Here is a 24,566-nt window from a genome sequence, read left to right as displayed (position 1 = left end):
GTACGAGTCTCTGTCCCAGCCCCGTGATCAGTGGAAAAAGCAAACCTAGGCCTGAAGAAATGCGTCACTTAATTCTTTTTCCCAATGGCTTTTGCCATTATAAAATACTGTTACCAGTGGGAGTAAATCTTAACTTGATATCTTGGATATTTAGGAGTGAAGGAACATGGGGATGCAGGTCCTTAAACTGTCTTCCCATGGCAATACTAGTGCAAAAAATATGCGCTCCTACGAGCCAAAACTGGCCTGGCCTCATCCCAGGACACTGCTGGCTCCAGGACGGTGGGATCAGCGCAGCTGAAAGGGCTTTGGGCTCGGATGATCCAAAGCGGTGCCGCTCGGCACCAGCCGCGCGCCGGTGAGGGTGACTGCGGCTTTCCCGGCCCCTCGCGCGGCCGGGGCTCCGAGTGGCCGCACAGGACTGTGCTCTGGGGCTTGCCTGGTCCTTCGGAGCAGCCCCGCGCTGGGCAGCGCTGCGGGGGCTCCTGGGAACGCGCACGGAGCCGGGATGCGGAGCCGGGATGTGGAGCCGGGATGTGGAGCCGGCACCCGCGCCGGGCGCTTGCAGAGCCCAGAGCCGTGCACGGTGAAAGCACAAAAACCCTGGCCATAAAACACCCCAAAAGAGCCTCTGTAAGACCCAGTTAGACATAAATTGATCCTGGGGCCTCAGGAAAATGTCGTGCTTTTATCCGACTTGTCAATTTGGAGGAAGAGATGTGACAGGCTGAGCAATCTTTAAAGATGGATCTAAGCATTTATCTTTGTAATAGTCTTTACAATGGCCTTTACTTTTTAAAAAGCTTTTAAAATAGGCTCTTAAAGGCAGGTGAAAGAGAGACTCTTATAGAGCACCTAAATGAGTGGAGAACAGATGTGTCTGCAGGAGCTTTGAACGAAAAATTGGATCTTGGATAGTACAGATGTGCCAGTCTAAAATATTCTATCAAACCAGACGGACTCAGCTGGAATCTTGTTTTGGACTAATAAGGTGTGCGGGAGAGGGTAGGGGCTGAGCATAAGGATTTTCATACCATCAAAATATTTTAGTCTTCAATTTGGAAATGATTTTCCACTTCAAAATAAAGCGTTTTGCACGAGGTGTCACAAATAGCACCAAAGTGCTCAATGTCCTGTCTGCAATCGAAAGGTCTTGTTTGGGTACAGAAAGAGGCTGAATTTCCCAATTTCCAAATCCTCAGCGCATTTTGCAGAGCAGCCCCAGAGAACCAAGTTCAGCAGCACTTAGTGACCTCCATCCTCGTGCCACTCGTTGTCCCCAAACCGCGGGCAGAGCTGCGTCCCCCGCTTCTGCAAGAGGGCAGCTTGGATGCACTGCCGGGCAAGCCCTGCAGATGCGCAGGCAGAAGCGTTTCTGCATTTCTGCTCGTGGAAGCGCAGGGCAGGTCTGTGTCCTCTGTCACTTTTTCCAAGCTGTCTCGCAGCCGGAGCTCGGCGCATTCGGAGCACCGTGGCTGTGCGCGGCCGGGCAGCACCATCTAGCGCCCTATTTGCACGGGAGATGCTCTATGTCCCTCTCCTCTCCGTGGCTTCCCGCAAGCGAGACCCGGGCGCATTGCAGGAACCCCAAACGGCTGTGATGAAACAGCAGCCCGAGCTGCAACATCCGTGCGGGCTGGAAGCACCGACTGATGCAACTTCCCCGGCTGCAGCGGGCGCCGGGGCAGCCATGGAGCCGGGGCAGCCGGGCAGGTGAGCGCGGGGCCCGCGACGGGACAGCGAGCGGCTCCGGGGGCCTGGGGACGCGGGCGCTGCTGGCCACGGCTCATTGATCCCCCTTGGTGCTGCCGCCTGAGAGCCTCGTGGGGACAGCCCGGCGCTGGCCTCCCGGGCCAGGCTGGCGGCCCAGGGTTACTTCCCCTGGTCTATTGAAATGAAACAGGGCTTCTCTCCCCTGCTGCTTCTTGGTCACGGGACAGTCTTGCTTTTCCTGCTGCGGCGGGACGTGCCGAGGAAAAGCCCTTGCCGTATTGCCAGCAGCGGGCAGGCGGGGACTGGCTCGGTGCTCCTGAGTTTAGTCCTGGCAATCCTGCATGGAGGTTGCAGCCCAACGTGCAGCACCCGCTGCGCTTCCAGCCCTGCACGGATGTTGCAGCCCTGGCTGATGCTTCATCATGTTGGTTTCGGGTTCCTGAAACGCGCTTGTGCCCTGCTTGTGGGCACATTGATCCCCTCCCGTACTGTCTGCAAAGGTCCTAGCAACTTTTCTGTTGCAAATCCCTGGTTTATTCTAACTCTGCACTTTTGGGAGCATTTCTAGAGTCCCCCAGGCGGGACCCCTCTCTGGCAGAGATGTGGCTGCAGGCGCTGGTGCCTGGCACGGCGCGGAGCCCTCCGCTCCCCCTCTGGAGCTGGCACACGCTGGAGCGGGAAGCAGCCGGGCAGGTGACAGCGGCAGGCGGGATCGTGGGCGTCAGCGCGTGGCCCAGTGGGGCTGGAAGGGACGTGAGGGCAAGGGAGGAGTGTTGGGAGCGAGCGGCCGTGTCCCAGCTTGCTCGGCGTAGTGTCATTGCATCGTGACACTGCACCGTGACACTGCACCGTAGTCCTGCACTGTCGCGCTGCACCGTGGCACTGCACGGTGGTGCTGCACCGTGGCACACTGTGGCACAGCTCAGCACTGCACTGGGACACTGCACCGCGTCGTGCCACGGCATTCCCTGCAGCACTGCATGGCTTTGCACCACAGCATTGCACAGATGAGCAGGACAACTTGTGTCTCTTCCCTAGGAGACGCAAACATCCCTGCTGTGTTGCCCCCTTCAAACTACGGGACATTTCAAGGCGAGGAGAGGTAACATCTCCGACCTCCTGCTTTTAACCCCAGCAATGTGCAGGTCGCCATGCCCCAAGACGGGAGTTTTCCAGAGTTGGGCTGCAGGCCCGGGGTGATCAGGCAGCAGCTGGGAGCGGTGGGTGGCGGGGGGGATTTCAGGGGGTGAAGTTCGGCACTGGTGGGACGAGGCTGCGGGACAGGACCCCGGGACACCCCACGGAGCCAGCGCAGGGGGTGCCCTTAGCAATTCCCAAGCTTCATCCAGGTTTGCCAGGCGGGAATTCCTGGATCGCTCCAGCTCCGGAGGGTCGCTGGGAGCAGCAGCTGCGGCACCTCAGCAGGGCACCCGCCACCCACTCAGCACCTTGAGCTGCTCCTTTCCATTTTTTTTTCTTTTTTTTTAACTTCTGGTTAAAGCAACCTGTGAGATTAGCCAGGGTGACATGAAGGGTGATGAGCAAGTGTGAGCTGCTTAGTGACAACCTTGCAGCACCGGAGTGTCTCCAAGATGGGAAAGATGCGGGAAAGATACAAGGATGGAGCCTAGGAGGGAACCCTCCGCTTGGGCAGGCCCAAGAGAAGCCTGCAACCTGCCAGGGAGTCCTCAGCGGTGCTTTATTATTTCCCTCCTCCTTGTGATTAAGAAACGCCAGGAGGGCACGCCAGCCACACGTTCTTAACCTACCTGTGTTGGGTGCTTTTTGCAGCGTCTTGCACATTTCTGCGGAGGAAGCCAAGGCCGCCCTCGTGCAGTTCGCAGCCAGCAAGTGCTGCTACTCGACGGCCCCGGCGAAGCACATGGTGGTGCGGAGCGTGGCCGCGCTCAACACCTACCGGGTGAGGTGGCAGCGGCGGGTGCCACAGGGTGTCCCTGACCCTCTGTCACGAGCAATCGTGACGTGCACCGTGCAGCGCAGCGTGTTTTCAGCGCAGCGCGGTCGCTAACTCGGCTCCTGCTGCAGTATCGGCTGCACAGCTTCACGGAGAGCCGGCGCGCGCTGCCGGCCCGCCAGCCCTACCGCGGTAAGGAGCGCCCGGGCTCGTCCCCGCGCTGTCCCCTCTAGCCAGACGTCCCCGCCGCCAGCCCTGCTCTGCCCTAGGGGAGCCGGTGCCCGCGGCGGGCGCCCCGCCGGAGCCCTGGGATGTGGCTGTGGAGCCGCCGCCGCCGTTCGTGGCCTGCAAGATGCAGCTGCCCCTGCCGCGCAGCGAGACGGTGCAGGTGAGTCCTGCACCTGGGTGAGCACCGCGGCCGCGCTCCTGCGCACGGCAGCGGCCCTGAACGCTGCGTCGTCCTGGCTCTCAGGCCTGTCCCGATTGCTCCGGCTCCGGCCTCACTCCGTGCAGCACCTGCCAAGGCTCTGGAAAGGTGGGTGCTCCGAGGGCATCGCTCCTGGGCATGGCGCAGTGGGAAACACTACCCAGGGCAGATGCCTCCCGCCAGGAGATGATGGAGCACAGGGACACAAACCAACAGGTGCAATGTGAAAACTAGGGAGTACAGGGCCGCCCCAAACCTGCAAATCTCTTGAGATCTTTCCCTTACCGAGAGTTAAACCAGGCCCCACTGTATTCGAGGAAAGCAAGGTGGGGGTGCAGAGGAGCGGCACTTTGTCCTCTCCGTTTCCTCTGTGTGCAGACAACGTGCTGGTTCTGCGGGGGAAGCGGCAGGTACGAGGCCGAGGACGACTTTCCCAGCCACTGCTTGCACTGCAGCGGCTCGGGACGGATGAGGTGAGGATGGAGGAGGCGCCAGCCCCAGGCACAGGCAGCTGCCTGCACAGGCGCTGTGGGCTGCAGGACCCCGTGGGCTGCACGGCCCCGCGGGCTGCAGCGCCCCGCGGTCAGGCTGCAGCCGGGCAGCGCTGGAGCCCGTCCAGCTGCACGAGCCGCTGGGCTGGAGCTGCCGCCGCTGCCCCGCAGGTGCCGCTCCTGCCAGGGCCGGGCCCGGCGGCCCTGCGCCCGCTGCGACGCGCGGGGGCTGCTGCTCTGCCGCACCGAGCTCTGCGTGGCCTGGTGAGTCGGCCCCGCGCCGCGGAGCCCCCGTCCTGCGGAGCCCCCGTCCCGCGCAGCGCGGCCCCGGGCCGGGCACGGCGAGCACGGAGCGAGCGGAAAATACCGGGGGCGACACCAGCCCTGTGCTCAGGACGCACACCGGGGTGTCCGTGTGTCCTTGTGTCCACGTATCTGTGTATCCAGGTGTCCTGGTATGTGTGTGTCCGGGTGTCCCGGTAATGCACGGCTCTGCTTGGCAGCCCCACTTATGCTGCTCTCCTTTGCTTGGTGGGTTTGAACGTGGATGCGCAGAAATCTCTGCTTTGAATAGTAGCATTTCATGAAATTATTAATAGCGTAACTTGAAGAGAACCGTTGAGTTTATCTACTGATTAAACGGTCAGAAACTGCGGGCAGTGGAAGTTACTGCTCCCGGGACCTGGGATTTTGCACAGTAAGTCAAGGCCTGATCCTGCTCCAAAGGCATCGGCTGCTTTAAGGTCATGGATGTAGCTAGTATTTACCGCAGAGTTAGTGCCAAGCTGGCATTCCCGCTGGGAGCGAGGCGCTCCAGCTGCCCCTGCGCGCAGGGACACCCACGTGGAGGAGTTCGTGGCCGAGCCGAGCGCAGGGTTTCCCACGGCGCGACTGCGGGACGTCAGCGGGACGCGGCTGCTCCGCCACGAGGGGTGCACGGTAAGAGCCGCAGCGCCGTGCGGGCCGCGCGGTGCCGGCAGCGCCGAGCCCGCGTCGCTGCCCCTCGCAGGTGAGCGCGGCCGGCCTGCCCGCGGCCGTGGCGCGCGGCGCCCGCTGCTGCCTCGCGCAGCACCGCATGCTGCTCTCGCCCGAGACGCGCATCTGCAGGCAGGTGGGTGCCCGGCGCGCAGGGGGCTCCCGGCGGGCACACGGCACCGTGTGGAATGCCCCCTTTTCCCTCTTTCCCCACCAGGAGCAGACTGTGGAGCTCATCCCGCTCACGCGGGTGCAGTACGAGTGGAGGGACAGGGCGCACGTCTTCTACGTCTGCGGCAACGAGAGGCGCGTGCTCGCCGAGGAGTACCCGGGCGCGCGCTGCCGCTGCGGCCGCTGCTGCTGCCGCCTCCTGTGAGGAGGTGCCACCTCCGGGAACCCGGGGCAAGGGCCTCTGCTTTAAGGCTCTTTTATATTCTCGTATCTGTTGGATGGAGGAGGGAAGGGGAACCAGGGAAATCCGTCATGTCTCCATGAAGAACCTGAGCCCTCCTGTCAAGCCACACTGCACATCAGTTAATTCTTTGCTCTCCTTGGATTATCCATATATTCTTTCCCTATTTTTTTATTGCTGGATGTTGCCTACACGTGAGGCACAAAGACTCTGCTTTTAGCAGGGCAGCGGAAACAGGAACATTTCTTCATGCCTTTATACTCTGCTTGCATTAACGCTGTGGAGAAGGGGCAGGCTCAGTACAAAGCAGCTTGGCATTGACAGTGGGAGATTGACAAAAATGTTAAACCTCCTACTTTCCCTTTAAGGCTTTGCATTAAAATAGTGTATTCAATTTTGCTATTATTATTTCTTTGAATCCCGCATATGAAATGCTCATGCTCCACTTCTGCGGTAAGCGCTGGGAGGGCGACCAGCCTGCTCGTGTGCGGCTGCCACCGCATCAGCTTTGCAATGGACTGTGGCAGTTTGGAGAGCCTGGCGCTAACGCAGGCACAAACCCTTGTCCATTTCTAGGGACCTTTGCCAGGAGGCACCAATCCCGGTGGGTGTCACTGAGAGGGACAGGGCAGCGGGTGTTCCCGGAGGCTCCATCACCGGGTATCTCCGCAGCCGGGGCAGGAGCAGCAAGTGGCCGCGTCGCTCTGCTTGGTTTCCTCGTCCTGCTCCCTCTGCAGGTGCTGCGGCCCCAGCAGCTGCAACAAGGATGGACCCTTGCAGTAGCATTTGAAGCCTTTAAATGCATCTAGGATGATAAAACCATTGATTTATGTCAAAAAGAGCTTTGTTTAAAGCTATGACTTTTGAGTGCAACTGCGAGGAGCAATTCCGAGGCTGGAGCACCGCTGCTCCGCGCACCTGGCTGCTCTGCAGCCCTTCCCTGCAGGGCCGGCCCCGGCACTCGCGTCCACGGGCGCTAGATGGCAGCGAGGGCCGTGGCTGGGGCGAGCGGGACGAGGGAGACGGCGCCCTGGGTGCAGGGCTGGAGACGTTGCCCTCAGTGCAGGGCTGGAGAACCAGCTTGGAACGGAGCATCGCTCTTGCTGGGGCAGCCCCCTTAACGGCGCACAGGGAAAATGCTGGCGTTGTAGGTCAGGCCCAAAACCCAGCACAGCCCGGGCTAAAAAGCTGTTTTTCATAAAATTCCTGGTCAAAACTAGCTGAAGCAGAGGTCTGTGCTGCTTTAACCATTGCAGGATGTGCAGCAGCAGCGGGAACATGGGAACTCGCTCTGGAAGCAGGGCAGGAAGAGGCAAAGAGCCACACGGAGCGGCGCAGCCCGGGAGCTGCCCGCAACAAGGGTGCCGGGCACAGATCTACGGCTTGCTAAGGGTAAATCAAGTGCTTTGCACGCCCATCTTTATTGTACAGTTACGAAAGAAGAGAAACCAACAAGATGTAGCTATTTTATATCATTTGCTTTCAGAAAGTAATCATTTTAATCAAATTCTTTAAAACCACTGATTCAGTACAGTTGTCAGCATTGTACATGCAAACTTCCAGTACAGACTCAAAAAACCACCTGATTATTGGCCATCACCATAGGTTTAGTATAACAAAATTAATTGAGATGTGTTATTTCTACAAGGATATTGCAAGACCTTAAACATGAGAAGCCGAGAGGTTTGTTTTTTAAAAAACACACAACCCCAAAGCTCAAGCTTTGCACCCCAAAGCTGGAGCCCGCGCTGGTGGATGCAGCGTGCCCAGGGCAGCCGCTTGCAGGTGAACAGGCCGGCTCTGCAGCCGGAGAGCACGTTGTGCTGGACGGTCACGGCTCCTCCGCGGCGTCCCCCGGCCGCGGCGGGCGCTCAGGGCCGCGCGGGGCCGGCGCAGGCGGCGCACAGCGGCCCGGCTCGCTCCACGCGGGCGGGCTCGGCGGGCAGCGGCGCCTCGCAGCGCGCGCAGCCCCGGTGCGCCCGGTGCCACGCCAGCCCCGCCGCGCGCTCGAAGTCCTCCGAGAAGATGAGCTGCGGAGCAAGCAGAGCGCGTCAAGGCCGAGCGCGCCGCGGGCCCCGCAAACCCACCAGCTGCCGGGAGCGTGCAAACACACGGGATCGCTCGCGAGCCGCTCGGCCAGGGCCAAGGGCTGCAGGCGAGCCATAAAAGCGTCAGGGTTTAGCGTGCCGAGCTAGGTCCCCGTGCCCAGATAAGCGCGCAGGACGAGGTCACTGCTGCACTTCCCCATCGCAGGGCCCCACGCTCTGCCCTTCCCGGGAGCCGTGCGCCCTGCTGCCCGCGCAGGGCACGACGCAGCGCGCGGCCGGACCCTACCTCGTCGCAGCCGGCGCAGCGCGGCCGCAGGCTCTCGCAGTAGTGGCGCCCGCACCAGAGCGCTCCGCTCTTCCAGAAGTAGATGAGGTCGACGAGAGGCTCGGAGCACTTGCAGCACACGAAGCAGCCCGGGTGCCACTGCCGCGAGTAGCCGGCTCGGTCGGCGTAGACCACGGGGCAGTCGGGCGGCACCGGCTGCTTGCAGAGCTCGCAGCGCTGCAATGGAGAGCGCCCGTCAGCGTCTTGCGGTGCCCGACGTGCACCCCAAAGCCCTGACACTCCAGGTGTGCGCTGGATTTCTACTTTCTGGGCATCCCAACCAGGGCATCTTTGCAATGCAGCACTCCAACTGCGTGGCAGTGAGCAAAGGCACCAAGCAGCGTAGGCAACTTCGCTAAATAGTCTGTAGGCTCCTACTGTGCTCCTGCACACAGCACTGAGGAGGGCAGAGGACACGGAGCGATTCCAGGCAGCGCTGCCACAGCCTGCAGCTCGGCTGTTTGCACTGCGCTCCTTCGGGGGAGATCAGCTGGAGACAGCAAGACACACGTGCTGCAGCTCTGCCCGCCTGCAAGGGCACCGCGGCAGCTCAGGGAAAGGGCTGGGAAGCAGCTGCCGGCACAGCCGGGCTCGGGACGCGCCGGAGCGTCGCCGCGCTCACGGGCGCTGCCTCCAGCCAACACCTGCAGCAGGGCCGCGTATGGCGGGGGGGCATTTAAAAGTCACTGGTAAATACATTTAAGTTGTTAAGAAAGGAGGAGATGCCTGCATCCGAGTGCAGAAAAACACAGCACATCGAAGGCAGATATTTTGCGTAGAGATTAGGAACTTGGCCTTTTCCCTGTACATATTTTTAAATACAGGACAGATGTCACTCTGCAGACTTCAGCAGTCCCCTCCAGCAAAGCCCTGGGCTGCAAGGCTACATGTCTGCTAGCAACCCCTGAAGCAACCTGGCTAAAGCTTTCATAAAAGCAAGATGTGGCGTGGAAGCAATTCGTGTGTCATACGTGTTACCGTCTACGTCACTCTGCCCAACTACACCTTTCCCTGCCAACCTGGCCAGTGCAGAGAGTGCTCTGCATGATCCCAAGCTGGGAATTTACCACCTCCCACTCAGTGATTCCACTTCTAAACTATTTGTATTTGAGCTGACAAGTTTCTAGCAGGCAGATAGGGAAGTGATACAACAACAAGTTTACCAGACGATGCAAATAACAGCTTGTGAGCAGCAGAAGATCCCAGGGATGGAGGTGTCGAGGCAGACCAGCTGCCCCGCTCTGCCCTTGGAGCTTCTGCTGAGACGGGGCCAGGACCTCCCCACGGACCCCAGAGGACACAGTGACTCCTCGCTTAGTGTTTCACATGAGCATGGAAGGGGCTGTGTCTGCTCACACTGCTCCTTCCATTCCAAAGGGTTTCAAAGCACTCGTAAGATACACCTGAGAACTACACACGTGAACTAAGAAACTTCTGTTCTTCACAAAAGAAAACAAAAACGTGCAGTTCCAGGGCTCGGTCTGGACTGCTGGCAGAGCATTAGCCCTTTTACACCCACCTCGCTTCCTGCGCTGGCAGACCTGCAGCCGGGAGCCTTACACTCGCCGTATGGAACCGAGGGCTCATTTGGACCAGTTTGAGGAAGCAGCTCAGCCCACTGTGGAGAATCCTACCCGGGCTCTCGTACACTAACCTGGCACTTCCAGCCTCAGAGAAACCTTCAAGACGCATCCATCCCACTGCTACTTATCTCCCAAGATCTAAGTCAGGACAAACACTCGCAGCTTTCCAAGTCCCCACTCAAATTTCCTGCCAACAAGAACAGCTAAAAAACAACTTATTCCTCTTTCTCTTTATGGCAGTTATTCACAGGACTTTCACTGAGCATCAAAAGCATGCTATAATTTCCATTCCCCTACCATTTACCACAAAAAATAAAAAGCAGGTCCTCGAATTTAAGACTGCTCATGTTACTGCCTTGTGCAGGGAGATGAGTAGGACTTTATAGCACTGCTACCAGCAACTCTGCCAGGACGGATCCCTCCCATCCCCAGCCCAGCCACCTCCAGGCTCCTCTCGCCCTTGCTGCTCTCCTACAGCCCCAGCTTCCCCAGAAGCAGCTCCTGGGACCCAGCCTGGCCGCCCCTCGGCACTTACTAGATCTCTGGCCTCGATCCTTTGGGGACAACAGCTCATTGCGATCAACTGCTTTACCATTTGACCTGATCCCAACACCCAAGCTTGTAACTCCCCCAGACCTTACAGCTCTGGCAGGGTTAAAAGCTGTTTTCTGCTCGATGGAAACCAGGCAGCTAACAGAAGGTCAGACCTGCTACAGCTATGGGGCCTCTTCCTGCAGCAGAGGAAGCTTCCTAAGGTTGGTTGAGCTCTGATGCCTTCCCATGAAATCAAATATACGTTTTAGAAAAACATCAGGAATACAAAATATCAAGTATTGAATGAGTAAAACACTCATGAATACGGTAACGGGGAAGAAAGGGAACTTAGGACGTTTCAGCAAGGACAGCAGGGCTCCAAGGCTTGCAGCACTGCCCAGCCAGGAAGCAGCCCGCTGCATGCATGGTGCAGAACCTCCCTGCCGAGCAGCATCCTCCTGGAAACAAGGCTAGGGACACTCCAGATGGGAACAGCCACATGGCCAGGCCAGCCTGGAGCCTGGCAGGGCTCCCTCACTCTGCAGGGAGGCCCCTTGCTACGGCTTCCCTCAGCGATACCCAGCACCAGGCATAGCAACTACGGAAAGAGGCAGCTCTGCTGTCATCTTCCCATGACAGCCTTTTTCTTCCAGGATAGTTGTATGAACACCAGAAGGCCCTCTGCAAGCTTAGCATGTTTCACCTCCTGGGCCACAACCCTCTCCTCTCACTTCGACAGCACCAGCTTCTGCACAACGGATCGCATCACTGCGGATGCTCTTTTGTTGGAGGGAAAGGGGAGGTTTGTCTCTGCGCCCGCAGCGTCTCCCGCTCGCGCCGACCTCGGCTGTGCCGTGCGTTAGTCCCAGCGGGGCTCCTGCAGCTCCTCCTGGCCCTGAAGCCCTTCCACGCCTCGGCTAGTGCCTCTAGAAAAACAATGCTTTAAACTCTACGCAGAATAACATCACAGCTGTGTATTTATTTGGAAGCACAAACTTGTAGTCTAAATAAACTCTTATTGCTAAGATGACTTTAATTAACGAGCTTAATGGAAACCTTCCTTTTTTGGCTTTTTTTTTTTAAGCTTATACTTTGTCCAATTCAGTGTTTGGTTGCAATACTGAAAAGTTTTTGCTGTAACACTGGACTTCGAAAGTCAGATACATGTTAATAGAAAAGAACATAGTGGACGGGAGACATTACCCAATATGGAATGAAAATGGACTGCACTCAACGTGTTACAATCACAGCGTAGTAATGGCCAGAAAAATGTTGCTCAAAAACCCTCAGATGCCTTTTTCTTCCCCAGCTTTAAATCCTCTGCTGCATGATGCTCTCACAAGAGGCAGGATGAAACACTCACTCAACATATTTTATACTAAGCATCTGTTTAACAGTCACTACGGCCACTCCAGGCCCTTCTTCAGACTTGTGCTCTCCACACAGAGCCTGAAGGACGTTGGAGAACCTCATTGTTTCCCTACGGGAATGTTTTTATGTCCAGAGACAGGCATGACCTAAGCTCTCCAGAGCTACTAAAGTTTTTGGAGCACATTCTCAGCTTTGCATTAGACTGAGATGCAGTGCAGTTACTTGTGCTTTCTACTTGAACTTGTCTAGAAAGCTCATCTGAAAGCGCTCGCTAATTTATGAAGTGCGGTGTCTCACCCTGACTCCCTCATTTTCTCCTAATTGCCCTAGGACATAAAGCCTCATTTTCCATCATCGCCCAGAATCCAAGGTTCCTTGGGAGTCACTGCCCAGAACCCAAGGTTGCTTGGGCAGGGGTGGCTCTGAGGAGGAGGACACGCGCTTAGCTTGGTGTCTCGGCCCAGGTTTGCTGTGGAGGGAGGAGGAGGAGGGCAGAGGGGGAGCGAGGCAGGGCCTGGATGCAGGGGGACGCGAGGCAGGCGACGCGGTGACACTCACCCGCTGCGTGGCCGCGCCGTCCACGGCCCCGTTGGACGCGGGGGGCTGGCTCCGCTCGCCGTCCTCCTTGGCGCCGCCGCCCTGGCCGGGCAGCGCCACCTCGCCCACGCCGAGCGCCTCCGCCTTGTATCTCCTCACGAAGTCCTCCATGAGCGCGGCCTCGCCGGGCGCCAGCCCGCGGCACTGCGACGGGTCCTGGTCGTGCAGCGGGAGCTGCCGCAGCAGCTGCCGCCGCCGCCACGACGCGCCCTGCGTGCCCGCCACCGGCTGCATCTCCTTGGGGATCAGCTCCATGTACTGGATGGCCTAGGGCAGAGCAGGGCACACGGTTACTCAGGGCTCTCGCTCCGGCGCGGCTGTGACCTGCTCACGCTACATGTGTGGCAGGGAACACGTGTCCTTCCTGCCAGGCTGTCACCCATGCACGGAGCGGGCGGCAGGACGTCCCCAGGCGCTGCTCTGGGCTCAGGAAGGGGCTGCCTCCTCGCAGAACGGCGCGAGGGAGCACGGGCCGTGCGCACCCCAGGGAGCCGGGCTGCACGGGGCATCGCGGGGAGCCGGGCTGCTGCCTCGTGGGGCGGCGCGAGAGAGCGCGGGCCGCGCGCGCCCCAGGGAGCCGGGCTGCACGGGGCATCGCGGGGAGCGCACGGCCAGGAGCCGCGGGTGCAGAGCCCTCCCCGGCAGGCCAGGCAACGCATCGGTGACACCGGGCAGCTCCCACCACCCCAGCTGATCCCCCTCACTTCCAAATCCCCAGCACGCTCCCTTGCTGACAGCAAGGCACCTCAATTCCAGCTGATTACAGAACAAACCTGATGAAAAGGCCAGAAACCCACAGACACAAAACAGCCCCACACATGCATGAACACAGCCAAGAGACGCCACTTCCACCCTCGCCTGGATAAAAGGCCATAAGAACAGCCGCTTGTTTCCAGGGGAAGCAGCTCCTGAGGAAGCCGCTAGCCAGGGGGCCATGAGCCCGATGGCCCTCACGGCCAGGCTGGAGAAGGGCACTCATGCACCCCAGCCTGCTGGGCACAGCACTCTGCTGAGACGTCCAGAGCTGCTCAGGAGAAAAGGCTCCAATCCCACCTGCATCCCAGCTCTGCCCTTCACAGCTCACCAAAATCTTAATCCATGAAAAAGCAGCAGCCGGGTGACTGCTGAGTCTCCACCTCGAGACAGAGAACCACCAGCTTCACTGCACTGCTGATTTTGGAGTAAAGGGAAGGAATTTGGTCCTAGCTGCCTCGTAAGGTGAAAGGCAATACAACGAAACGGCCTGCAAAGCCAAGTCCCCGGGCCAACTGGCCAGCAGGCTCTACTCCGAAGGAAAAGGGCGATGTTGGCCCGGGTTGGCGCAGGCCGTGGTGACGTTCACAGGAGCACGGCGCCGGGGCGGTTAACTCCTGCTGGCGTGGAGCTGAAAGGAAAGGGAGTTTCCCACTCGAGGCATTTTTCCTATTGTAGTGTGAAGAGCTAAGGGGCAGCCAGTTGGCCCTTTGCCACGAAGCTTTAAAGACCAGCATCCAGCTGCACTAGATTTGTTTCTTACTGGGTCAGCACTTGCAAATTTAATTTTAATGGAATGGAGAAGTGATTAACTGTTAACTGCACATAGCCTCACTTGATGCAGCCTTTTAAATCCAAGGATGCTTGCATGGCATTCAGCACTGAAGAACCCGCTGTGCTTACATGAAACAAGGTCAGCTTCCTCTTCCAGTTCATTCAAGCAAAGAGTAATACTTCAGTGTGATTTAACAGAGCCAGGGCCGCTTTCTTGCTTCAGGGAGCACGCACTAACAGTGCTGCAAATTCTGGTGCTAGACAGCAGGACGCAGCCTTTCCACCACCGGGCGGGCTCGCGATTGATGCACGTGCTGATCTGCGTCTCGGTGGCTCAGCAGGAGCTGCGGGAGGGATCTGCCACCACGATGGGCTTCACGGGAGCCCAGACACTTCAGAGGAGCTACAGAGGCAAAAGAACCACCTCAAAGTTCACCCCAGGCCTCACATATCACCCTGCAAAACATTTGAGCTGGAAAGACAGAAGTCTGGGTGCTACCCAGTCCCGAGTGCTGCCTCGGGGCCCCGGGTGCTGCAGCGGCCACGGGCAGCGGGTCTCAACACAAGGAATTCCTCACCGCAAGGAATTCCTCACCGCAGCACGCGGCAGGGCTGCTGCACACCCACAGCAGGCCACGAGAGCAGCACAGGGCTGGCAAAGCACCCAAGACATCTTGTCCCGCGCCAGGGACAGACCCTATATTGTTAATTCAAATGAAACATAAAAGCCAAGTCGAGCCTTTCTCTAAAATAGAGCTGCACTGGTCAGAGGCAAGACTGGCCCAGGCACGCTGGGTGATTTTGCTCCTGGTCAGGGAATGCTGCCGTTATAATTGGCGATGTCATAAAACGTGGCTAGGGAATAGATCAGAGCGAACAAAGTTTAACCTGACACCAAAAGCTGCAGCGAGGGATAATAAAAAGCTGTTTTGTTTGCTGTTATAGCACATTATTACTTTTAAAGGCTTATGATGTTGCCTTAGCCCAAGTAATTTGGAGGAAGAGCATTCCAAGATTTTACCAGTGTTAACTGCTGCATTTCTCAGACATTTTATCAGCTGCTCTTTTCACTTCCCCAGGGACTTTGCTATTTACTTCATAACTTACCCAGGCCCTGCTTAATGAAAACAAGCCCCAAACTTCCTCCTATTATGGGACCATCCACTTCAGGACAATAAACCCCGGGTTTCTCTCGCCTTGGGAAGGAAGCCCCTGTAGGCGCCTGTGCACAGGCAGCTTTCTGGCACAAGTCCCTTTGGAGCCACCACGAGAACCACCAGCACTCACAGGTTTTCCTGGAATTCTGTCAAGTTCATCTGCAAGCCAGGAGTTATCTAGGTTGTCTTCAAAGTCCCTGAGCTTTTTCTCTTTTTCCCCCTTTTTTTGAGCTAAGCCATGCTGCTCCCAGCTCTTTCAGACATGACACCAGTTTACAGAAGCTCTCACGAAACATCCCTGTGGAGCCTCCTGGCCCCGAGCACTGCAGGAATCCCATTCCCCTGCTCTTTAGGGTGGGTTTCAGAGGTAGGAGCACAGCCACAGCCACGTTTGGCCTCCCGATGCCGGCAGCGAGGCATGGGCCCTGCCCCGAAGGTGCTGGCTCCGCTCGGCAGCTGCCTCTGGCTGTGAAAATCAAGCTCTGATAAGTCTGGAGCTGGGCAGGATGCTCAGGAAATCACATTAGGTTGGAAAAATGCCATTATTGTTCTCTCGAACCCTCAGCAAGTTGCCTAATTCCCCCTGGGACAAAAAGAAGGCAAACATTGGTTATACAGTGATTCCAGCTGTGCCACTTCTTACCAAAGGGAGGAAAAAAAAAGGAGGAAAAAGAAAAAAAGAGAGGAAAAAAAAGGAGAAAATGCTACCAGCAGCAGCACTATGATTAAACAGCCAGACAGGCAAACAAGCAGCAGTCGTGGTGCCCTGTTCAAGCACAGCAGCCTGTTCTAATGAGCACCTCGAGCTGCTCTTGCAGCTGCACAACTATTTCCAACAGGCTCCACAGGCCCCTTCCAGCCAACCTCTCCAACAGGGTGAAGGCAACTGAGTTACAGACTCATACCCAGTCTGTCACCCTGGTTTATAATTGCATGCAATTCCATTTTTTCCCTCTCCTCAATAATTCTTAAAAAAAAAATCTGGCTGCAATTTCAAACAGCCTTAAACTATTTGTTTAATTTGAAGAGCAAAAGCTGTCTGTTAATGACAGTGTAATATGTAATGTTTTTAGTACTGCAATAGAGTTTAAAAACCAGTTAAATACTTTCCCTCAAGAAGTCCTCCGCTGGCTGACTTATTTCCACACGCCTAAAAACACTTCCCTTCGTTCCCATGATTGCACTCCACGCTCGCCAAGAGGAAGGAACGTGGGGCAGGACGCCTGCTTGCTTTCCAGCCATCCCGCGGCGTGGAACGACAGCTATCTGCCCTTTCAAGCCTGAGGTCATTCTTATTTGGTCAAGACTGTTTAAGTTGTAAGAAAAACAAATCCCATCTCCAGTGGTGAGTCTGGGGGGGTTGCTCTGCCCGCAGCCTCGCACAGCGGAGATGAGAGGAATTAGCATCCACGGGCTGGAAGGCGCTTCCATGCATCCATGGGCGCTTCTCCTATGCTAGTCCAGCCTGGCTACGCTTTAGTGTGTGTTGTCCTAACATCTTTCCATTCTTCCCTGGGGAAGGAAGCCCCATAAAATTCAACCCTTGGGCAAAGAACTCCAGCTACTAAAAATCCATCGGAATGCTGGAACGATGGCATGGCAGCAGGGAGCTGGAGAAGCGACACGGCCGTGCGGCACGGGCTGTCCGCGCGTGTCACCGCCTGGCTCTGCAGCCCTGGGCACGGCCTCTGGTCACCTGTCCTGCACCCCGGGGCACGGGGCAGCCCCCGTGCACCCCGCTCTGCGCTGCGAGGAGCGGCCGGGCTGGCAGCACCCCCGGGACAGGTGCTCCACAATCCCTCTCGTTCCTGCGCCGTGACAACGAGCTGCAAACAGGCGGCCTGAGGTCAGCGCAGCGGCAGGTGGCCGTGCCCAGCCCTGGGCACGGATGTTTGCCATTGAAGCGATGCCTTTCCATGAAAAGGAAAAGCTCGAGGGGGAGAGACACCAGATAAGGCGCTCCAGGAGCCCAGGAGCACCACGAGCCCCGGGGGCTGCCCCGCCAGCCGTGCTGCCCAAACGTGGAGTGCAGGGCTCCGTGTGGCTGGGCCGTCACTTCCCTACCTGGGTTTGGCAAGCGCCAGGTAAGGAAACACCATCAGCGCCTGGAGCTGGCTCCAGGTAGATGCTGCTACAGCAAGTTAACCCAAGGGCCTGGCTTACACTGCATTCAGCAGGAAATCATTCTGCATTTGAGAGGGTTTAGAGCCATTTGGTGACTCGCCGAGGTAGAATCGCAGCAGTTAGACTCCTGGTTAGCAACAGGCACAGCAACTCAAGTTAAGTCTAACATTATTGCGGTTAACAGAAAAGCTGCTACATGATTACTTCTCCCTCATCATTAAAGCACATTTTCATAGCATTCAAACAGAATAATTTACAAACACAGCGCTCGATTCACATACTACTCTCCGCAATTGATTTTTGCTGCTTTTGGGAAAGGGACTCAAGTTTAATTTGCGGAAGTTCAGCTAAAAAATCCAGGTTTTGCTGGCAGTGTCACGGGTGATGCCTCCACCTCCGCTGGCCACGGAGACAGCCCCGCATGGGGATCCGCAGGGCACCGGCCTTCCAGCGGCAACCCCAACGTCTCTCACTCGTGGGGATGTCAAAGCCCCAAAGGACGACGCCTGCCCAGCTACAGTACAGCCCTCCATATAAACATAAGGAGCTAAAACTTTGCTAAACCACCCGGAAAGCTCCTTTCTGCCCTTCCTGCCAGCGGCTCCTCGTTCCTACAAGAGATGGGAACAGGTCTCCAAAGGGACACGCAGTGGGATCGGGCTCTGTGCTCCCCCGTCCAGGCCTGGGGCTGCAGCCTCTCCCCCTCCTCGATGCCTCCTCCGGGTGCGTTTGAGGAGAGCGCTCACAGGCAGCCCCAGACTCCGCGTTGCAAGGCCAGACGCCCCGCAGAGGCCCGCAGGAACCGCTTCCACACACGGTTTGGGTTTTGAGCACAGAAACGCCTCTGTGGGCTCTGCAGGCATTATGCAATTGGCAGGACAGCAGAGGTGGGTTCTCTGCTCAGCAATGTTTTTCTGGGCATGAACCGTACTGATGTGGTAAACTTTCTAGTTGTAAAACACATTAAGACTCCTCCTAGAAATGCAAACAAGCCCACAAGAACCCACTAGAGGCAACCAACCCCTCTCTCCTACCTATTTTGGTTATTTATGCGGTTTTCCCAAAATACTAAACATTATGTGCATTTTTGCTCTGTGAGGCAAACCATGTGTTTTACTATTTTTCACAGTAACTCTACTCCAAAGCTGAGTTATGATCCCCATCAAGCGACATTCCCCATCCACCAAACGCGCCGCGAGCCTCCTCACCAGCTTCTGGGTGAGCCCCGGCGGGGCCCACTCGTAGGTGATGGTGTCGAAGGTCGGGTCTTTGCGGGACACGATGGGGTTGGTGATGATCATGCGGTTCCTTTTGTAGATGCGGACGCCGTCCCCTCCCTTCACCCGGGCGGTGAGCGTCGCGTACTTGGAGTCTGACAACAGGCGGCCGATTTTCCGGTCGTCATCCACGTCGGAGCTCAGGCTGTGATCCTCCTGGCTGCACTTGCACCACTTGCATATTTTCCTGCGGGCGACAAGTGAGATCATCCTTTCGATATAAGCCGGCCCGCGGGAGGCACGTGGCCCTTTGAGGTTAAGGTTAAACGCAAACCGGGGTCGGACACAAGACAAAAGGCTTTTGTGGCACGGGCTGCATTCAGGAATCCAGCACCGTGTGCTCCAGAGGGATTCGCAGCCGTGTGGAATATAAAACCATAAAACCCTAAGTGCTATCCCGGCACAACGACAGCAGCGATGCTGATAAACCGCTCCTGCTGCAGGAGGCCCTGGGGTCCCGTCAACTTCTAAGTGATGCTCAGAGGGATTTTTAATCTCCCAACTTCACCACATCGTCTCCAGCTATAAAGTCTTAGCCTTTGCTGTTACTGCACTTTATACTCCATTAAAATAGAGACTTCTATAAGTGGAATTGATACCTAAATGTCTATTCAATTTATAATGGCTATAAAATAGAAAGGCAAGTCTATGAAGCCATATTCTGATCCCTATTCTGATGCACATCCAACTACTACAGCATGACTCTTGAATAAGGAGCATTCAAACTAGCCTCTAATGGAATTAAAAACCAGTACAAACTGAACCAAATGAGCTTTAAGGTTTGCATTGCCATGCAGCTTGGGCATTGAAATCAAGACCTCAAGGCCATATAAAACAAAATTAAGTGCCACAAGCAGCACAGTGTGCAGAGACTGCAGCACTCCCATGCCCAGAGGCCACAGTGGCAAGTGGCACAACTTGGGCAAACAGGGCCACAGAGCTCAAAGAAACGAATATGGGGCTTGCAAGATGATCTCAGAGGACATTAATTGTTCAGCTAATTACAGCTGGATGCAGCCCTTCTGCTCTGGAAGCCCCATTTGCTTTTGCTCATCGTTTTTCAGTTTGCCAGCAAGCAGAGCAGACCAGAAGTTCACTGTTCGGTTGGCTTTCATTGGCTACTTACATTAGCCACTATTTGCCTAAATTTGTGATGTTTCTTAATAGGAAAAATTGAAAAAGTTTTTCTGGCACAGTGCACATTAGTGCAAGCAGCCCCGAGCAGCGCAGCTAGCGGCACTGAGCTCCTGAAACAAGGTGCCTCTGTGCTCTACTTTCACCGGCTCTTCCAGCCGCACGGGGCAGCGACACCCCGGTCCCTGAGCCCAGGGCTGCTCCCCGCTCCGAGCGGCCCGGGACCAGCGGGGCTCTCGCACGGTGCCTTCCGCGGGCACCCCCGGAGGAGGCTCCAGCGGCGGCGGCTGCCGCGGGAGATGCCGGTGTCCCCGGGAAGCAGGGCCGCACGTGCAGCGAGGCACGGGGCTCAGCGCGCTGCAGAGCAAAGCGCATCCTCACGCCTCGGCCGCTGCGTCTTTCAGCAGGCAGCACTGGCAGAGCCGCTGCTCTTTGAACAAAAAGAGCCTGTCCAGAGAAAAGGAAAAAAATCCTGTTTTACCGGTCTTGGGTGCTGTGCGGTCTTGCAGGTTTGGGATCGCAGCCCGTTGCGTTGCGTGCACAGCGGGCAGCCTCTCCACAGGCATTAGAGCTGCCGGCTCCGAGCGGCACGGCGCAGCCTTACCCACTGCGACATTACGGAAACGGCCTGAGCGCCTCTCCCCACGTTCACTAAACAGACTCCAAACAGTAAAGAGGGGGAAAAAAAGCCCTTGGTACAGCCACCCTCACAGGTCCAGTCTCCTCAGTCTGTGCTGGCATGACCAGGGCCCTTTGCAGGCTCCGGGTTGGATCCATCCAGATCTCCCCCCTCCAAAGCAGCCATGAGCTGCCTCTGGCACTGCTGGGCACAGCCCCCTTCCCATCCCGGCCTGCATTCCTCACGGATGCTCCTCGCAGGAGGCGTCCGCACCAGTCTCGTGGAAAAGGGACATTCTGACGTGACACTGGGACCCGGCCCGCAGGGCAGCGCGGCGTTCCACCCCCTTCCACCCGCCGCCCTCCCGCCCTGCCCGGCGCCCCTCGTGCGGACGTTACCTCCAGGAGTGCGGCTCGAAGCCCGGGCACGTCCCCCGGCAGCGGGAGCAGGGCGCCCCTCGGCCCAGCGGCGGCTGCAGCCCCGACATCTGCAAGAGAGCAGGACACGGCTGGCACCGGCGCTCGCCCGGGAACGGGCTCCGCGGCCTGACCCCAGCACCGCCAGGGCAGGCTGCTGGCCTGTCCCAGATCCCCGCAATGATGGTTTTTACCCCAAAACGAGCCAGGCTGCATTTTGGGGGCAGAACGTGTCTCGCACCACGAGCAGCACTGGTTAAGGAGACCAGACACAGCAAACGGGTACCCAGGCCCTTTGCTCTGGGTAAACCAGCCTCAGCTTTGCTAGACACTGGGTTTGGTGCCTACTGCACCAGGACCCGGCCAGGCAGCAACGCTGGAAGGACACCGTGCAAGGCCAGGAGCGACTGCCACCGGTACCGGCCTCCCAGCTGGCTCACCAAGTTGCACCACAACACAAACCTCTTCACCTGCCTCTTGTGGCTAATGGAGAGAAAAATTCCTTCTTTGGCAGGTGCACTGAGGTCTGGGAGGACAGGATGAGTCTTTCTACAAACTCAGTGCTATGGATGGCTGCAAGTGCCTCCTCACTTGTGTAGATGCAAAACATCACACAGGGATTTTAAGTTGCCCTCAGGTTCCAGCTCTCCTCGCCCTCGCCTCCATGCACGACCTATGGATACTCCCAGCTCCAGCACCAACCATCTCGGAGCAGGAAAGACAAAAGCAAAATCACTGGAAGAGCCAAAAGCCTGGAGAATGAGCCCAAGCCTCCACACCATGGACAGGCCGCGTGTCGCTCACCCACGGAGGTCTCTGATGACATTCAAGCCCGCGTTCCACCAATTCCCAACAGAAGAGTTTATTTGGTGACATTTGGGTATAAAAAACAATTTACTTAGAAAATGTAGCACTGCAAATAAAAATGAAGCAGTTATAAACACATGGCTCTAGAACTGCAGAACCCGAACTACTGGCTTAAAAGCCCATGGTATGTAGGCCTTAATTAGCCTTTTTTCCTCCCAAACTTTCAGTCCACACACAGGACTGCTCATCCCCGGGGAGCAGGGCCCCCAGGACACAGGACGGGGCATTTCAGCTCCCTTCTCCCAGGACAGGGAGACAGGCCGTTCCAAGGCAGAGCTCGAGCCTGTGCGGCAGCAGCCCCCTTGCAGTGGGAAGGGGCCCAGGTCTCCCACATCGCCATCCCGGTTACGGCCCAAGGGCTTCCTCTTCCAGTAAAGGCGACCACAGGGACGTTTGTGGCTAGGGATAGAGCCCTCTCTGCAGCACCTCAGACGCAGAGTTTGGTGTTTCCTCATCCCCAGGCGCCCCCGCAGGGGCCGGCCCTTCTCACGTCCCTGCCACTGCAGGGCAGCGGGACAAGCAAGACCAGGACGTCGCTGCCCCTCGTTCTGAAGCTCTGCCGCAGAGCAGAGATGCCGACGTGCCCGACCACAGAGCGCAGCTCCAGAACCAACAGCGTTTTATTGACCGACCTTTTTACCAGCTCTGGTCTTAATGAGTCACACAGAAGCTGAGCAGCAGCAAGGGACCACGAGTGTTTATTTAAAATACAAACATCTGGATTAAATAATCTCATTTATAAAAGTTACATTGCGCAGCCCAAACAGGAAAGCAGCAGACAGCAAAGCGTGGTCAGCAGCGGCCCTGGAGCCGCGGACCAGACAGCTGGATGCTTCGGAGCTGCAGTGGGAGCTCCACAGTAAAACCCGAAACACTGGACGGCCTCCAGCCCCCGCTCCATATCAGAGTTTAAACCCAGGATTCGGCTTTATTGCTTGAGCTTTTCTTTTATTCTGCCTGTCCAAATATGACTTCTACTTCATGTTTGGGGCCCGGGTTTGACATTACCTTCTCCTTACTCAAGCTAACCACCATGGAGGCACCTACTAGGCCAGTGCTCGCCAGAACTCCGGAGTGCCAGGCCCCGAGCACAGGCCTGCGCTGCTCTCCCCTAGGCCACCTGGATGGTGCCCGAGCTTTCGGGGTCCCATGGGGCAGGGGAGCCGCTAGAGGAGCCAGAAGAGGAGCTAGAGGAGCCAGGAGACACGCGGTGCTGCCAGGGCCGCCCGCCCGCACCACGAGGCCCTTCCTGCCCCCGGCCTCGCGCAGGGTCCCCGGTGCCGGGCGGCCGGCGCGTTCCTGCTCGCCGGCGGCGCGGGGAGCCGCTCCGCGCTCCATCGCTGCGCAGGGCCAAGCACAACACGCGTCGCTGCCCGCTCCGCTTCCTGCCCACATATGGAACGGCTCCGCGCGGCTCCCGATTCGCACTTCGAATATGCATAAAAGGAGATTTTTTAAAAAAGAGATGCATAAGACACGGCAAAAAAAACAAGCCCAGCAAGATAATGTGAAACAAATGCTTGCTGACTATCTTAGACTCCACCTATGCCCAAGCCCATTTCAAAACACGCTATTAAAAGAGGAGATATAACAGAAGTGAAATGAGTTCAAAGAAATTTATAATGCCTTTAAAAAAATGCCTGTGTCAACAAACTGCTTGGAAGAAAAGCAAATTCTGCTCACCATGGCTGGAGATACAATGCGTTTTAAGATTTCTATTTTGGCTTTTTCTATGTTACAGCATTCTTGCCATTGAAAAAGAAAGCTGGTCTGTGCACAGGAAATTCTTAGCTAGGAAAATGACAGAAAATTGAGCCCATTCTACCCACAAAAACATTGCAGAACAATCCCAGGAATATGCCAGCTCCAGTGTTACACCATGGCCCATTACAATGGCCAAAGACGGGGCCATCCTAGACACCGGCAAGTTTAGGAAACAGCTGGAAAAGAGTCTGTTGACTAATGAAAAGAAAGGAGGAAGCAAACCCAAAGCACGGCTTCCCCTTGCGCTAGGGTTTGAAGCCCCGCTGGAGAGGGCGCAGCGAGGTTGAGGACAGACCCCTGCTCGGGCGCAGCCCTGGCAGCTCCTCCGCGCGCAGGCTGCAGTGCCGGGACGTTGGACACGGTAGCGCTCGGGCCAGCGTGGGACCCTCCAGCACAGCTTGCATTGGCATCGGACAGAGCTTCTGCAAGAGGAGGGTCCTCAAAGGCGCATGGAGCAGCCCCCATCTCCCACCCACATCCCTTGCAAACACCCCTACGGAAGCCTCCCCCCGCTCTCCTCCAACAGCGGTTTCCAGTGCCAAAACTCGGTGCTCCAGAGATACCTTCCGTATCCGCCAGGGTGGATGCTCCGGGGCAGCGAGTGCAGCTCTCCTGTGCCAAGCGGCCGCGCGCGCACTGCAAGCATGGGCCCAGGGACACTACTGCGCCCTTCCCAGGGCTCCGTCTCCGGGAACGGGTGCTTTCCACAGTTATGTAAGTGGCACCAAGCGGCTGCAGACCCCATCGGAGCTGTGGCTTTGTGCCCTGCGCACATCCTGCGGGCCCCGCCAGACGCACCGAGGCGCCGCCGCACGCGGACCAACGGGCAGAACCGCAGTGCAGGGAGGTGACGTTGCTGCTGCGACGCATCCAACCCCCTGCTCTGCACGGCTGCGGTACCGGCGCTGCAGCGGGGACACCAGCTGGCCCCGGGAGCCACTCCGTTCCAGTGTGTTAAAGACTTCTCAGCAAAAACGAAGTCAGCTCTGCTCTACAGAGCGGAGGAAGAGGGAAAACTGGTTCAGGAAAGCCCAACCTTCCCTCCTGCACCAAGTGGCTTCGCGCAGCCGGGCACAGAGCCCCGCGTGGCCGGAGCCCACAGCATCGCTGGCGGTCTTGGGGGCTCCACAAACAAAGTTTTCCGTGCTACTAAAATGCTCAGACTTTTTGCCTGCTCCTGTATTACAAGGAAAATCAGCGCTGACCTTCTCTACAAAAGGTTGTTTCTTTTTTGCACTTTTTTTTTTTTTTTTTTTTTGCTCGGCAAGGCCAAACTGTCTGAGTTGTGGT

At 57.2% G+C, this 24,566-nt stretch overlaps 2 protein-coding genes across 2 annotated transcripts; one reads left to right on the top strand and one right to left on the bottom strand.

Moving 5' to 3' along the window:
- The first annotated feature begins 1,690 nt into the window (after positions 1 to 1,690).
- Positions 1,691 to 5,897, top strand: SSUH2 (ssu-2 homolog). The gene is made up of 12 exons (XM_088534639.1): positions 1,691 to 1,713; positions 2,312 to 2,406; positions 2,752 to 2,815; positions 3,505 to 3,634; positions 3,760 to 3,820; positions 3,898 to 4,016; positions 4,101 to 4,163; positions 4,434 to 4,528; positions 4,718 to 4,810; positions 5,380 to 5,485; positions 5,556 to 5,657; positions 5,739 to 5,897. The coding sequence occupies exons 1-12, from the start codon at positions 1,691 to 1,693 to the stop codon at positions 5,895 to 5,897; spliced, it is 1,110 nt and encodes a 369-aa protein (XP_088390765.1).
- A 1,907-nt stretch (positions 5,898 to 7,804) lies between these two features.
- LMCD1 (LIM and cysteine rich domains 1) lies at positions 7,805 to 20,716 on the bottom strand. Its single transcript, XM_088534637.1, has 5 exons — positions 20,628 to 20,716; positions 18,408 to 18,663; positions 12,353 to 12,658; positions 8,268 to 8,483; positions 7,805 to 7,963 (listed from the first exon to the last, which is right to left on the bottom strand). The coding sequence occupies exons 1-5, from the start codon at positions 20,714 to 20,716 to the stop codon at positions 7,805 to 7,807; spliced, it is 1,026 nt and encodes a 341-aa protein (XP_088390763.1).
- Positions 20,717 to 24,566: the final 3,850 nt, after the last annotated feature.

Source organism: Tinamus guttatus, unplaced genomic scaffold (assembly GCF_059628265.1).
Source record: "Tinamus guttatus ecotype Peru unplaced genomic scaffold, ASM5962826v1 Tinamus_guttatus_pri_ptg000580l, whole genome shotgun sequence".
NCBI classification, from domain to species: domain Eukaryota; kingdom Metazoa; phylum Chordata; class Aves; order Tinamiformes; family Tinamidae; genus Tinamus; species Tinamus guttatus.
Note: the sequence above shows the minus strand (reverse complement) of the source record. Positions and strands in the feature narration are given on the sequence as shown.

Excerpts from the sequence above, each read along its gene's own strand:
- SSUH2 (XM_088534639.1), top strand. The coding sequence starts at position 1,691 with ATGGAGCCGGGGCAGCCGGGCAG. Across the intron at positions 4,164-4,433 it reads CCTGCCAAGGCTCTGGAAAG|ACAACGTGCTGGTTCTGCGG; the intron begins GTGGGTGCTCCG and ends CTCTGTGTGCAG. Across the intron at positions 4,811-5,379 it reads ACCGAGCTCTGCGTGGCCTG|GGACACCCACGTGGAGGAGT; the intron begins GTGAGTCGGCCC and ends CCCTGCGCGCAG.
- LMCD1 (XM_088534637.1), bottom strand. The coding sequence starts at position 20,716 with ATGTCGGGGCTGCAGCCGCCGCTGGGCCGAGGGGCGCCCTGCTCCCGC. Across the intron at positions 18,664-20,627 it reads TTCGAGCCGCACTCCTGGAG|GAAAATATGCAAGTGGTGCA; the intron begins GTAACGTCCGCA and ends TGTCGCCCGCAG. Across the intron at positions 8,484-12,352 it reads ACGGCGCGGCCACGCAGCGG|CGCTGCGAGCTCTGCAAGCA; the intron begins GTGAGTGTCACC and ends TCTCCATTGCAG.